We start from the raw sequence: 15,991 nt of genomic DNA, 5'->3' as shown, positions 1-15,991 counted from the left end.
TCGAGTCCCCGGATCCGGCCCACCACTCTAGCCACCGAGCAGCCATCGCAGCAGCGCCGGACCCGAGCGTTAGCGAGCGCAGCGCATTGGCGTCCTCCCCGCCCGCGACACTACGTACACTCACCACTGAGCAAAACCACGACTGTCAATGGCATGACTATTGCCAGCCAGCTAAATAGCCAGGTAATCAACCTAACGGGCGACACTTGGAGGAAACACAGCAGACCTGGCCAGATTGGGCAGCTGGTCTGTCACTCACAATACTGACAGCCCAGCACGCCCCTGCCTCTGATTGGGTGGCCGAGCTGTCACTAAAGTATGAACAGCCAGTGTCGCAGGCGGCGGGGCGCTACGCTCACCACGCCTGGGTCCGGCGTTGCTGCTGCTGCTCGGTGGACCGGATCCGGGGACTCGAGCGGCGCTCCTCGCCCGTGAGTGAAAGGGGAGTTTTGTTGGTGCTTGGGATGTCGGTTTGTGACGCCACCCACGGTGTGTGGTGAGTTTGGGGCACCACCGCTGCTCTGTACGGGGATCCCGGAAGCGATGACAGGGAGCAGCTGGGATGTTTCTCTCCCCTCCGTGGGTAGGGGGATTTTGGCAGTCCCGGGGCCCGGAGTTGTTGTCTGTTTGGTGGATTGCAGGGCTTGGCCAGGTGCAGGGTCGCAGGGCAGCGCAGTGCCAGACGGCACGGTGGTACTTACTCAGCCAGTAACGTACACGGAGTCTCTGGTAAAACAAACGGCTGGATGGACGAGTCCCACAGACGGCTGCGACGGTCACTCCCGGTAGGCTTGTGGTAACTGTCTCTCCCTGCACCGGCGTTATGTTCTCGGCCCCGATGGCTTCCCACCGGAAACCGCTCCCCCGCGGTATGTTGGCTAAGGGAGCCCCTTTTTGCCCGCAGGCTCTGGCCCTGGGAGCTCTAGCTCTGGCGGTAGCTTTATCTCCCTCACGGTTTGGACGGTTGCCTTCAGTCGGGTCTTTACTGCTGGGAAACCCCGGAGGTTCCCGTCGCTGACGGATTTGACCGGTTTAACGGCGACTCCTAGCCTGGTCGGGGTCCGTAGGCCCTGCCGGATGGTGCTGGCTTCTCTTCGCTCCCCAATCCGGTACCGGCGGGCCACCGCCCGTCCCAGGTCCTTACGGTTGTGCGTCAATCGGCCTCTCCTGCAGACGGTCACCACCGTCTGCCAACCTTGCTGTTTCTGTGCCTGGGCCACGTACCCGGACACGGCCAGTCAGTTCCTCCACTACTACTTTCCTCACTCTCGCTCTACACTCAACTGCCTTCCTTTTCCCGCCTCCAGGACTGTGAACTCCTCGGTGGGAGGAGCCAACTGCCTGGCTCCACCCCACCTGGTGTGGACATCAGCCCCTGGAGGGAGGCAACAAGGATTTGTGTCTGACTTAGATGTTCCTAACCGGGGTGTGGGGTGTGTTGTTGCAGTACCTGTGACGTCCTGGCTTGTCCAGGGCGCCACACCAGCCCAGCCGAACCCTGATTCTATAGGATGGCTGAGCTGTCACTTAGTGCATCCCCAGGACACCATGAGTGGTGAAATTGTGACATTATCTCAGCACAGGAACATTTTTTTAACACATTCAATTGTAGACATTATTATTATTCCAAGATCTATTGATTAAAATGTATTTAGCTCATGTGACAACCCCTTTAACACCATTTTTCAAGTTATGATACCAGGGACAGTCACAATATCTTTAAAACTGTGGAAGCCACAGAGCTCGTATAGACACCTATAGACTATAGACCTATAGACACCTGCGGTTAGGAAGCTGTGACTTGAAAAGTGGAAACTCGACAATGCAATCAGACAGGCTATATACCAGGATGGAGGGCTATACAGTGCCTACAAGTAGTCTTCAACCCCCTGCAGATTTAGCAGGTTTGATAAGATGCAAATAAGTTAGAGCCTGCAAACTTCAAACAAGAGCAGGATTTATTAACAGATGCATAAATCTTACAAACCAATAAGTTATGTTGCTCAGTTAAATTTTAATACATTTTCAACATAAAAGTGTGGGTCAATTATTATTCAACCCCTAGGTTTAATATTTTGTGGAATAACCCTTGTTTGCAATTACAGCTAATAATCGTCTTTTATAAGACCTGATCAGGCCGGCACAGGTCTCTGGAGTTATCTTGGCCCACTCCTCCATGAAGATCTTCTCCAAGTTATCTAGGTTCTTTGGGTGTCTCATGTGGACTTTAATCTTGAGCTCCTTCCACAAGTTTTCAATTGGGTTAAGGTCAGGAGACTGACTAGGCCACTGCAACACCTTGATTTTTTCCCTCTTGAACCAGGCCTTGGTTTTCTTGGCTGTGTGCTTTGGGTCGTTGTCTTGTTGGAAGATGAAATGACGACCCATCTTAAGATCCTTGATGGAGGAGCGGAGGTTCTTGGCCAAAATCTCCAGGTAGGCCGTGCTATCCATCTTCCCATGGATGCGGACCAGATGGCCAGGCCCCTTGGCTGAGAAACAGCCCCACAGCATGATGCTGCCACCACCATGCTTGACTGTAGGGATGGTATTCTTGGGGTCGTATGCAGTGCCATCCAGTCTCCAAACGTCACATGTGTGGTTGGCACCAAAGATCTCGATCTTGGTCTCATCAGACCAGAGAACCTTGAACCAGTCTGTCTCAGAGTCCTCCAAGTGATCATGAGCAAACTGTAGATGAGCCTTGACATGACGCTTTGAAAGTAAAGGTACCTTACGGGCTCGTCTGGAACGGAGACTATTGCGGTGGAGTACGTTACTTATGGTATTGACTGAAACCAATGTCCCCACTGCCATGAGATCTTCCCAGATCTCCTTCCTTGTTGTCCTTGGGTTAGCCTTGACTCTTCGGATAAGCCTGGCCTCGGCACGGGAGGAAACTTTCAAAGGCTGTCAAGGCCGTGGAAGGCTAACAGTAGTTCCATAAGCCTTCCACTTCCGGATGATACTCCCAACAGTGGAGACAGGTAGGCCCAACTCCTTGGAAAGGGTTTTGTACCCCTTGCCAGCCTTGTGACCCTCCACGATCTTGTCTCTGATGGCCTTGGAATGCTCCTTTGTCTTTCCCATGTTGACCAAGTATGAGTGCTGTTCACAAGTTTGGGGAGGGTCTTAATTAGTCAGAAAAGGCTGGAAAAAGAGATAATTAATCCAAACATGTGAAGCTCATTGTTCTTTGTGCCTGAAATACTTCTTAATACTTTAGGGGAACCAAACAGAATTCTGGTGGTTTGAGGGATTGAATAATAAATGACCCTCTGAATAAACTTTTCACAATTTAAAAAAAAAAATAAAGAAAGAAATAACATTCTTTTTTGCTGCAGTGCATTTCACACTTCCAGGCTGATCTACAGTCCAAATGTCACAATGCCAAGTTAATTCCGAATGTGTAAACCTGCTAAATCTGCAGGGGGTTGAAGACTACTTGTAGGCACTGTATATCAAGATGGGAAACAAATAAAAAATAGGGGCGCAAAATGAGAAGCACCAGTGGGATTAATTAAACTTTCCTAAATGTCTTGCTCACCTTAGAGGGTTGGGCGCCCCCGCACAACCCCAGTATTAGGCTGGATATTAGTAGCGGAATTCCTCCTCGGACTGCGCGTTAGTATTGTATCTGTAGTGCGCTACATCCAGGCTCCATGTGACCAAACGCAGTGTGATCCTCTGGTCTCGTAGTATTACGTCCAGTGTCCGACGTGTATAATGCTAGTTAAATTTACGATCTCCCTTAATCTAAGCTGCTCCTGCCAGGCCTCCCACAGGTGAATAGTTATATGTAAGAAAAAAGACACTGGTCTGATGGAGCGCTATATCTGATTAAAGGAAACTAGGGAATGTTTTTTTAGAGATATTTTTAAAAAACAATCCTTTTATTAGTAGTCCCTTATAGTCACAACGCGTTTCAACAACAATGTTGTCTTCCTCAGGTGAAATTGTGACTATAAGGGACTACTAATAAAAGGATTGACATTCCCTGGTTTCCTTTAATCAGATATAGCGCTCCATCAGACCGGCGTCTTTTTTCTTACATATATCAGGATGGGGACATGCTTGTGACATATACCAGGATGGGGCTATATAACAGGATGGGGACATGATGGAGCCATACAAACCAAGATGGGGACATAATGGGAGCATATATACCAGGATGGGGCCATGATGGGGGAATATATACTAGGATGTGACCACCATGACGGGGCCATATATACCAAGATGGGGCCTTGATGGGCTATATATTCCAGGATGGGGCCATATATACCTGGATGGGGCCATGATGGGACTATATAATCCAGGATGGGGCCATATATACCAGGATTGGGCCATGATGGGGCCATGATGCAGCCTTATATACCAGGCTATATCCATGATCAGGGTCATACACCAGGATAGGGCCATATACCAGGATATAGGTATGATGGGGGTCATACACCAGGATGTGGCCATGATGGGAACACATACCATGATGTGGTCATGATGGGGCTATATATACCAGGATGGGGCCATGATAATGGACATATATACCAGGGTGGAACCATATATACCAGGATATAGCCATGATGGGGTTATATACCAGGATGGAGCCATGATGTGGACATATACCAGGTTGGGGCGATGATGGGATATATACCAGGATGGGGGACATATGTACCAGGAAGCGGCCCAGGATGGGGGACATTAGTACAGGATGGAGAACATTACTGCACAATGTAGGGGGAAGGAGGGTAATGTGTATGTCTTTATAGAATTTCGAATGTTACGATGGTGCATACATCTGATGAACATATGGGGGGACCAGGCTTAAACCCTGCACCGGGGCCCATCAGACTCTAGTTACACCACTGGGTATAAAGATACACTATATAGGGGTGGCATGGTGGCTCAGTGGTTAGCGTTGCAGTCTTGCAGCATTGAGGTCCGGGGTTCAAATCCCACCAAGGACATCTGCAAGGAGTCTGTATGTTCTCCCCGTGTTTGCGTGTATTTCCTCTGGGCTCTACGGTTTCCTCACACACTCCAAAGACATACTGATTGGGGATTAAGATTGTGAGCCCCAATGGGGACAGAGTTGTTGATGTTTATAAAGTGTTATTATATAACATATACAATATGTAGTATTTAGCTCCATTCCTTGCACCCTTCGAATTCAATTCCATGAATTTGTTTTTTTTCCTTATACAAATATCATAAAAAAGGGGGCAAACATTCCTATAAATATAATACCGTTATATGGCTGCACGATCACATCTACCTTTATATTTATATCCAGGATTACAGTAAGTGTCAAGTCGCTGCAAAAAGATGATTGAAGTTTTTAAATAACTGACCAAAGTTGAAAGGAGCGGCGCTCTGTGATTACCCGTGAGACAGCTTGTAAACATTTTTTCTTTTTTGTTCCTGTGTGTTTAAACCTTTTTCTGTACCCGGTATTTTAGGAGGGGTCTCGTGCTGGTGGTTCGGGTGCACACCATGCAGCTCATGGATGCCTGTTCTGTAATTAAGGAGCCATCCCAGCTATATATTCCTTCTCTAAGTGCTCCCACATGTTGTCTACTAGCCGCTGTGTATATATTTTTTTAACATGAAATTGATTCTATGTTTCTTGGATTTTTACTGTAGAGTAACAGAAGGCAGAGGCTCACACAGCATCTACCCTTATTAACGAAGGCTGGGGTCACATGACCGTAACTTCTCTCATCGGACAAAATTGATACACTCTGATCAGTGTAGGATCCGATTTTCTCGGATGTGGAAAAGATGTTAAAATAAATAAAATAAAAACAAAATCTCCAACTTCTCCATTATGTTAGTCCATGAAAATCGGATGTCTTTCTAGTGTAGTCCGCATTTTTCCACAGGCCCAATGAGTTGCATGCCTGAATGCCATTGATTTTACAGAGGGAAATCATGCATTCTTCGAACATGGGGTTAATCTGCTGGTTAATAGCATTATGAAAGTGCCTGGCCGCTGTACTGAAAGTGTGGCAACCGGGAGAAAATAAATTTTGTTCCTCCCAGGAGCCGCTGGCTTTCAGTCATGCAGACGTATCTGGAGCAGTTAGAATACAGCACTGAGAATGGAAGCTGTAACCACACCCCCCCACTGATTGACAGCCGGCTCTGCACTGATGCACTGCATAGTGAGCTGTCAAACGTCAATCAATGAGTGTTTATAGCCGTGGCTCTCAGTGCTGTGAGCAGTGACTGTAATTGATCTGTGCACGTCTGTATGACTGAAATCTGGTGGCTGCCAGGAGGAACAAAGTTAATTTTCTCCCGGGTGCTACACTTCCAGTACTGCAGCCAGACTGTCATGAGTGTGTTATAAGTGACAGACAGTCTTGTGCTGTCTGGCAATAGAAGATCACAGCATTTGGCTGTGCAAAATGCTTCCTAACTTTCTATTGTTCCTGCTGTCAGTAGTCAGTATAGCAGGTATCTCCTCTGATGGGTTTTTTATCCTTTTTCCTTTAAGACCCAGTGGATCTCCTCTTCCATTCAGCTGCTAATCATCAGTATTCTCTTGGTGCTTAAATACTCTATTCTTCCCTGGACTAGTGCTGGTGATATTATTCAGTTCCTTCTAGCTCTAGTTGCAAGCAGGTGACTTGCTCTCATCTGTAGTATCGTTGCTGTAGCTTTGCTGAACTTCTACCCAAGTCACCTGTGGATAAGTAGTTCATGCATTTTCCCCCTGTATGTCCTCCTTGTGTCTTCATTAGGGTTTAGTGGGGTTGACGAAGAGCTTATCTTATCTGTTCCCTATTTAGGATCCAGCACTAGGGATACCTAGGGTCAGATATCCGGCTCGGTGCATAGGTGCAGAACCTATCTAGTATGGTGAGGGACCCCAGGGACCAGCAGTAGGATTGGTCAGGGGTGATCATATCCCTCTTCCCTAGATGCAGGGGTCCCCTTCCCTTTTGCCTCTCTCTTGGTACTCGCCCATACCTAAAGAGACACAGACATCTTCATAATGCTATTAACCTGCAGATTAACCCTGTATATGCAGGGTAATAGCGTTATTGGATCTGAAAGGTTCCATTTAAGGAGTAGTGATGTTTACACAGTCTTAAATGGCCCTTTGAAAGCAACTACAATGCTGATGTGACCCTTGGTGAAAATGAGTTTGACCCCCCTGTCCTATTATGTTACCTCTTAAAACAAAAAATAAAAGATCATAAGGTTTTAAAAATGTAAGCCCCTTCCTGATCCAATGATCTCAGTCTCCAAATGTGTTTCTTAAAGCCCCAATACACATTAGATGAAAATGGGCCATCGAATGATCGCTCATCAGTCAAACGAAACAGATGAAAGATTACATCTGCCAATATGGAATCTGTTCTGCCGATGATGTAGCCAGTGCTGATCATTCATTTCACTGAAGCAGCAAAGATTGCTCTTTATGGTGGAAATCCACCATTTCATTTGCGCTGTATCCATTGTGTATGGTCTCCCATACTATACACTCACACTGCTGCAGCTGCTCCTTTCATCTGGGCAGAAGTTGCAGACAATGATCAGTGTACTTTATTTCTAGAATTTAATTATTCATTCAATCAGATGAATGAAACAGATTTTTATTTTCATCAAATCTGCCTTTTGAGAATATACTCCTGCAAAGACAGGAGCCTCTACTGAGGGGTTATTTCCATCTTTAACGTTCTCTATTCACAACACAGGTGATAACTTGCTCATCAGTGGGAGTCCGACCACTTGGGCCCCACTGATCTCGAGAATGGGGCTCTGCAAAGTCCGGGGATCAGGTATGTGCACCGCGGCTCCATTCATTCTCTGTACTCCTAAATCTCCGGCATTGCCATAGTCAGTAAACGCTGTGCCCCCTGCTCCATGCAAAGTCTTCTTTTTTGGGATTGTTGGGAGTCTCTGCAGTAGGATTGTGTGAACATTGTAACACAATGTAACACTGGTCCTGTCACCCCGGCCTTATAGAAATAGATTATTTACATCTATATTGAATAATATAAAGTTATACAGTGGCGGGAATGAGTATTTGATGCCTTGCTGATTTTCAACTTTACCCACTGACAAAGACATGAACAGCCAACCATAAAGTTCTGGCTCCTACAGACCACTAAGACGCTCCTAATCAATTTGTTGCCTGCATTAAAGACAAACAATATGTGTCCAGAAACACACATAAGAGTAATTAAATGTCCAACACAATTTTATTTGACATATGCAATATACAAAACATTAAAAAATAGTATACATCACATCTGTGACATAACCCATTGGTCACAGTGGGGTGTGTGAGACAAATACAAGGAGAAAAGAGAAACTCCACAGGGGTGGGAGCCAGGACAGTGATGTATGAAAAATAATAGCAATAAGAGTGGGTCAAGGTACATTCCAATCAACAAAAAACATTGCATATAACCCCACAACAACTGTAAATAACATGTTATAATGCCATATATGAGGTTTCAAGTATAGGTCCCTATGGGATCTATCACAGCTATGCAACTACATATAACAATAGGTCAAACTGGGTATTTCCCTAGTGTGGTGCATAGGATACATCTATACATACCAAGATAAGATGGCACAATTACACCGTCCATGGCCCAGGCCCGACGCGCGTTTCGTGTCCTTTCTCAAGGGCCACCACACGCATGGGGTTATATGCAACTTTTTTTGCTGATTGGAATGTACCTTGTCCCACTCTGATTGCTATTATTTTTCAAACATCACTGTTGTTGATCCCACCCCTGTGGAGTTTCTCTTTTCTCCTTTTATTTGTCTCACACACCCTACTGAGACCCATGGGTTGTGTCACAGATGTGGTGTATACTATTTTTAATGTTTTGTATATTGCATATGTCAAATAAAATTGTGTTGGACACTTAATTACTCTTATGTGTGTTTCTGGACACATAATTTTTGATTAGTGTGCAGGAGTAGGTCCCTTTATTAGGAAATCTGATAATATGGTGGATTTATTATGTATGTACAACAGCTGAGGTTTAAGATGAGGATGTTGTCCCCTATGTGTTCTGTGAAGTATATACTGCATTAAAGATAGCTGTCTTAAATTGTCACCTGTATAAAAGACTTTTATGGGTGAAAAGAGAGCACTGAATGTATAACTATATGTCACAGTAGGTACGGGGAAGAACCAAGAGAACGATGAAATGTAAGGGAAGGGAAACCCAATGTCTAGGGAAGGGGGAGATGGTGACCCCTGACCGAACCTGCCCCTGGCTTCCCTCACCACACTAGATAGGTTCGTCACCTATGTGCCGAGCTAGATACCTCATCCTGGCTGACCCTCAAATAGGCCCTAGGTAGAGGATAGATGGAATGCACGATAAGGCAACCCCACTAAGCTCTAAATAACACACAGGGAATATACACAGGGGAAAGTAAATGAAAAAACTATCTCCAAATGACTCAGGGAGGGGAACTGCAACAACAACAAAGTTTCTCCAGATGAATACAAGCCGACTGCTTGCACTGAAAACTTGTTAAGGGTATTAGACCTATCACCAGCACAGAGTAAAGCTGGTGTCACACATAACGACAACGACAACGACGTCGCTGCAACGTCACCATATTCTGTGACGTTGCAGCGACCTCAACAGCGACGTCGCTGTGTGTGACACATAACAACGATCAGACCCCTGCTGCGAAATCGTTGCTCGCTCCTGAATGCTCCAGGTCATTTTTTGATCGCTGCTCTCCCGCTGCACCATGCTGATAAGCTGATAATCCTTGTGTTTGACACCGCAGCAGCGACGCTACGCTACGTCTGAAACCACACAATGACCGTCGACGTCGCTATGATCGCTGCTCCGTCGCTGCTTTTTATAACATGTTTGACAGCTTACTAACGATCATCTATTGTCGCTGCTACGTCACAGAATATGGTGACGTTGCAGCGACGTCGTTGTCGTTGTCGTTATGTGTGACCCCAGCTTAAGGGGAAATGAGGGTATTTAAAGACACAAAGGGAAGTACTGGTGATTAACAGATGAAAAGCTGAGGAAATCAGCAGGGTCCCAAAGGGAAAGTGACAAACCCCAAGCATGGAAAAAAGGAAAGTCAGGGAGCAGCTTGTGTAGCTAAACGCTGCGACCTTCTACAACCAGAAACTACAGGACTGTCTGTCAAGTGTGACACACCCGTGACACTATACAGTTGATAGTCTCAGAGATGGAGCATGGACAGTGAGGAATTAGTTAAAAATCCTGTTTATTGGGTTACGCCTAGTATCAATGACACATCAGAGGCAGAGCAGTGGTATAGTTTAGGACAGTGTTTGTAAAAAAAGAGACCTCCATAAGTTATATAAATGCACCACCTGAACCTGCTCCCTTTACTGCTCCACCGATAATCGCTCATCATTTTGTCCCTAGAGTTGAAGTTCTCCGCAGTTTTCCATTGCGTTCCTCTGCATTATTGAGTTGTGGCTCTTATACCAGAACATAAAACAATGATGATTGTGACTGATGATACATGGCGGACTGGTCAGTGTGATCAGCACATGAGTGAGGGCTCCGCCAGGTCTGACAAAGGAGCCACAGCCATTGTTATGTAATGTAATAAAGGAATATTCCTATTACACTGCTGCCGACTGTTCAGGAATAAAGTGGGAAAACAAATGGTTTTGTGACATCTCTTTCTGGAAATATTTGAAGATATTGTTACCATGATGGAGACAAATGATGACTAAATGATGACAAATGATGACTTAGCTGGAGAATTCGGAGACAAGAAAAAATAATGGCGGGAAGTAGACAAGAAACAAGGTCGGGATACAATCTGGGTCTATTTGGATGAGCAGGCCCCAACCTTCTCCACCTGAACAGCCACTATCAGCTTTGGGAGAGGGTCGCAAGGCACATCTAGACGTTCTTCACCCCTCCTCAACATCAAGGTAGTGACAAGCAAAGCCTTGAATACTGGTATAAGTTTTCCCAGAGAAATCCCACTGAGGCAGTATACTTACATCCAGATGTTCCCCCATTTCCCTGCATCAAGCACACCCACCACATTGAGCTTCAAAGACCCTCCATCTGACAGTATCATGCCACCTTCATATTACTATACATTATCCTAAATCCCCAAGACCAGTGTGTGCCCAACCACATCTGCTCTTCTATTCGGTGATACTCACAGATGTCACCTCTGGAGACCTGCGCTTCAGAGCTGTTTGCAAGAACAGGTGCTAATACAACAAGCTGGCAGACAGCCAGGAGCCACACATCATAGACCAGCGAGACACAGGTTGTGGACCCCTGAGGTAGGCTATTTGGAAATAAACATTAAATGGAAGAAGGATCATATAAAAAGCCTAGAGTGAAAGGTCAGTGCCTGAGGATGAGCATTGTCACGTGTTGACCCTTGGAGAAGCCAATAGTCTGCAGGGGCAGGCTAAGGGCAGCACTAAAAGTCCCTGTTGGCGAGCAAGACGCCACATAGAAAGGCCAGAAAAAGGATGGGCCTGCTGAGATGAGGAGGAGAAACGGTGCACACAGTGTTGTGAGAACAGCAGGTGACCGTGACAATAACATTCAACATTTAATGAAAAACTAGAGCCAAAGCGCTTAATTCTTAGGAACAGTGTGTCACGTCCTCGAGGGGATCTGGGATCAGAAGGTCAGAGCGTATTGTGGATTGGTACTGAAGGGCTTAAAGTTAATTTTTATCCTGAAGTGATCTAACAGGTAGTTGTGACCCCCCCCCCAGAAGACCACACGAAACGCACGTAGGGGTCTTGAAGACACACCACCTTGCAGTTTCCAGGGTATTATGTGTAAGTGTCACTCACTTGAGGGTTGAGTACCCTAGCTGCTATTTTGCACAAGCACATTATGTCCTAGCGGATGGTTCCTGCTTTCGAGTCGGGTACTCTTGCTGCTATTATGCATATGCACTTTACATCCACCCTGTGTTGATTTGATCTGCAATGTGGTGCTCTCCTTTCTTGTAAACCTTACTGAGCACCTTGTTCTTTCCCTTTCATATTGTTCTGTATTATTATGATGTATGTTTAATAAATGAACTTGATTATATACTTCGGTGGTTTTATGACTCACTCTAGTTATAGGTTTGAAGTGATCTAACAGGTAGTGGGTAACCAGTGGCGTAACTAGAGTTTGATGGGCCCTGGTGCAAACTTTGGACCGGGGCCCCCTCCATGTACACAACACTTAGGGTACGGGATAATGATGCTGACACTTGGCTTTTACCCACAGCACCCAGGTTTCCCATGATCTAAAATCCCTCTATCAGCACCCAGCTTTCCCATGCTCTGTCATACATCTTTCCCTCAGCACCCAGCTTTCCCATATCAGAGCATGGGAAAGCTGGGTGCTGAGAGATGTATAGCAGAGCATGGGAAAGCTGGGTGCTGAGAGATGTATAGCAGAGCATGGGAAAGCTGGGTGCTGAGAGAAGATGTATAGCAGAGCATGGGAAAGCTGGGTGCTGAGAGATGTATAGCAGAGCATGGGAAAGCTGGGTGCTGAGAGATGTACAGCAGAGCATGGGAAAGCTGGGTGCTGAGAGATGTATAGCAGAGCATGGGAAATCTGGGTGCTGAGAGAAGATGTATAGCAGAGCATGGGAAAGCTGGGTGCTGAGAGATGTATAGCAGAGCATGGGAAACCTGGGTGCTGAGAGAAGATGTATAGCAGAGCATGGGAAAGCTGGGTGCTGAGAGATGTATAGCAGAGCATGGGAAAGCTGGGTGCTGAGAGAAGATGTATAGCAGAGCATGGGAAAGCTGGGTGCTGAGACATGTATAGCAGAGCATGGGAAAGATGGGTGCTGGGAGATGTATAGCAGAGCATGGGAAAGCTGGGTGCTGAGAGATGTATAGCAGAGCATGGGAAAGCTGGGTGCTGAGAGATGTATAGCAGAGCATGGGAAAGCTGGGTGCTGAGAGATGTATAGCAGAGCATGGGAAAGCTGGGTGCTGAGAGATGTATAGCAGAGCATGGGAAAGCTGAGTGCTGAGAGATGTATAGCAGAGCATGGGAAAGAGCCCTTTTCCCTCAGCACAAAACATTCCCATCCCATACTTGTATCTTTTTCCTCCCTCATATATAGTTCTCCAAATACTATAATGGCCCCCACATAGCCTTCCATATAGTATAAAGGTTCCCACATAACCCTTCATATATTAGAATGCGCCTCCATAGTCCTCCATGTATTATAATGCATTTCCCATAGTCCTCCATGTATTATAATGCATTTCCCATAGTCCTCCATGTATTATAATGCATTTCCCATAGTTCTCCATATTTCATACTGCACCACAGTCCCCCATGCTTTATAATGCACCCCCACAGACTATGTGTAAGGTAGCCTCCATAGTCCTCCATATATTATAATGTAGCCCCCATAGTCCTATATGTATTATAATGCAGCCCCATAGACCTCCATGTATAATGCGCTGCTATAGTCTATGTATAAGGTGTCCTTCATGTTTATTATGCAGTCCCATAGACCTCCATGTGTCATGCAGCCAGCACCCCCAGGCCTCCATGTATTATGCAGCCAGTCCCACCAGGGCCTCCATGTGTCATGCAGCCAGCCCCACCAGGTGTCATGCAGCCAGCCCCACCAGGGCCTCCATGTGTAATGCAGCCAGCTTCCCCCGGGCCTATATGTGTCATGCAGCCAGCCCCCCCAGGGCCTCTATGCGTCATGCAGCCAGCCCCCCCAGGGCCTCCATGTGTCATGCAGCCAGCCCCCAGAACCTCCATGTGTCATGCAGCCAGCCCCCCAGGGCCTCCATGTGTCATGCAGCCAGCCCCCCCCAGGGCCTCCATGTGTCATGCAGCCAGCCCCCCCCAGGTGTCATGCAGCCAGCCCCCCCAGGGCCTCCATGTGTCATGCAGCCAGCCCCCCCCCAGGGCCTCCATGTGTCATGCAGCCAGCCCCCAGGGCTTCTATGTGTAATGCAGCCTGCCGGCCAGCCCCACCAGGGCCGCCATGTATCATGCAGGCAGCAAAATAAAAAAACAAGTACCTCTCAGCTCCTTCTGACCCCTGCGACTGCGGTAGTTATGCCCCTGCCCCCATATGTCACACACCCTGCTCCCTATACAGCCTGCACCCCCATATCACACACACACCCTGACCCACATATCTCACCCTGCCCGTACCCCAACTTACCCCTCTCAAACACTCTGCACCCTTCACATGCTTCTGTCACAGTCTGCAGCCCTCATATGCCCCTCACCCTGCAGCCCCTCCCCTCATGTCCCCTCTTTTCTCATTACCACTCATGTGTTCGAAGTATCTTCTCCTGCTTTCTCCCCGGCATCCTGTGTCTCCTCCCACACAGTCACATGGGCGTGACATCATCGCAGGTCCTGGTAGGGATGGTTTCCATCTGCCGTGCAGGAGCACATCTCCTCTGCAGCAGGTCAGGAACGCCTGGTGGCCTCTCCAGGTCAGGGGCCCCTCTGCCCCCCTGCAGACACTGGGCCCCCCTGACTCACAGGCCGGCCCCCTAACGGTCGCGCAGTCAGCCACTACATAGTGGCACTACACATAGGGGCCCGGCAGCTGGCTCTGCAGAGCGGCTGCCGGGCCCCTATAACCCTGCGGGCCCGGTCGCAGTGGCGACCTCTGCGACCGCGATCGTTACGCCCCTGGTGGTAACCTCAGCTGCAGCCACGCTCTTCTGCTATAAGTATCTGCTCCTCACTCATTCCTATGCCATCTATAGCTCATTCCTATGCTGTTCACTTGGAAGGAACCAGTCTCTGGGGAAAGCTGAGGTGTTGCTTCAGTTACAGCTGAGAAGTTCCTGCTGGAGTTTAATTTGTTCTGTCTTTCTCCTATACCTCGTGTTACTTTATGTCACTAGCGAGACTAGCATCTCGCTGGCCTGCAGTAGGCAGGTGAAGTTCAGGGCCAGTGAGGGCCTAGGCACGTGATCGGCGACGAGGGGAAGTGACGTCTAGTGATGTTAGCTAGTGTGTCACCCCCCAGGGACATCGATCCAGCTTCAGGGACGCCACCGGGTCTTCTTTAATATGGCAACAGGTATGTCAGGTTTTTTTTATGTGTCGTGATGCCACTCACGGCTTGTGGTCAGGGATGTGGGTGACCGCCACTGCAGATTTTACGAGTGTCTGGGGCTGATGGGGTCTGCAGTCAGATGATGTGGCCTCCCATGAGTGAGGCAGGCCCAGGGGCTCAGGTGAGCAGAATAACGGGTCCCAGAATAATTCAGTCTCAGTCCAGAAAGTCTTTCAACTCGTTTTACTCACTTTAGTTGTTATTGTGAAGTAATCCGGGCGATGGTGTGATAAACAAGGTAAGAACCAGGAGCTCCTTGAGGCCGGTCTGAGGGTAACAGGTTAGCTCGCCTTCCTAGCACTTCTATGTTTGGATAACCCCTGACTTGAAGTACCGTGGGGTCTATCCAGGGAGTCGCAACTGCCTTTTTTCCCTTTTTGGACAGTTTGCCAGCAGCGTGGACCAGGTGAGACGGTTTCAAGCTCTGTCCCCTTATGGGTCCCTGCGTTGCTGCTGAGGCTCGGACTCTGTATGGTTGGTGAGGTACTTGTAGTTCCCCTCACCGGCAGCTTTAGTAGATCAATAAATTGAAGTCTACTCAAGGGACCTGTACCCCGTACGTGCCTAGTCACCGGCAGTCCCCGTACTCAACTGACTCTCTCTGTCTTTCTGACTGACTAACCACGTGACCGTTCTCCCCCGCCAACTGTCACTACACTGCGCAGGGTCTGACTAGTGGCCGCGCATGTATCCCCTAGCAACTGCCGCGCTCCACTACCAGACTGGCTCGCTCAACTCCTTTCCTGACAACCTCTGCACTTTAGCTCCCAGCCACTCCACTACACCTCTTGACAATAATTGAAGGCCAGACCCCTCTAGGGACTGCCCAAGGGTCCCATCTAATGGTGTGGGAGAGCTGGTTGCTATGTGTCTGAGCGTACACACCTCATTCTGGCCTTTAGGATTA

At 47.7% G+C, this 15,991-nt stretch overlaps 1 protein-coding gene across 1 annotated transcript in view; it reads left to right on the top strand.

Moving 5' to 3' along the window:
* Positions 1-7,759: 7,759 nt before the first annotated feature.
* Positions 7,760-15,991, top strand: part of LOC142254357 (stabilizer of axonemal microtubules 4-like) — a 75,704-nt gene continuing 67,472 nt past the window's right edge. The window contains exon 1 of the mRNA XM_075325402.1: positions 7,760-7,787. Within this exon, the coding sequence (XP_075181517.1) occupies positions 7,760-7,787 (28 nt within the window). The remainder of the gene's footprint in view (positions 7,788-15,991) is intronic.

The sequence above is a fragment of the Anomaloglossus baeobatrachus genome, chromosome 10, assembly GCF_048569485.1.
Source record: "Anomaloglossus baeobatrachus isolate aAnoBae1 chromosome 10, aAnoBae1.hap1, whole genome shotgun sequence".
NCBI classification, from domain to species: Eukaryota; Metazoa; Chordata; class Amphibia; order Anura; family Aromobatidae; genus Anomaloglossus; species Anomaloglossus baeobatrachus.
This window is presented reverse-complemented; position numbering and strand designations above follow the sequence as displayed.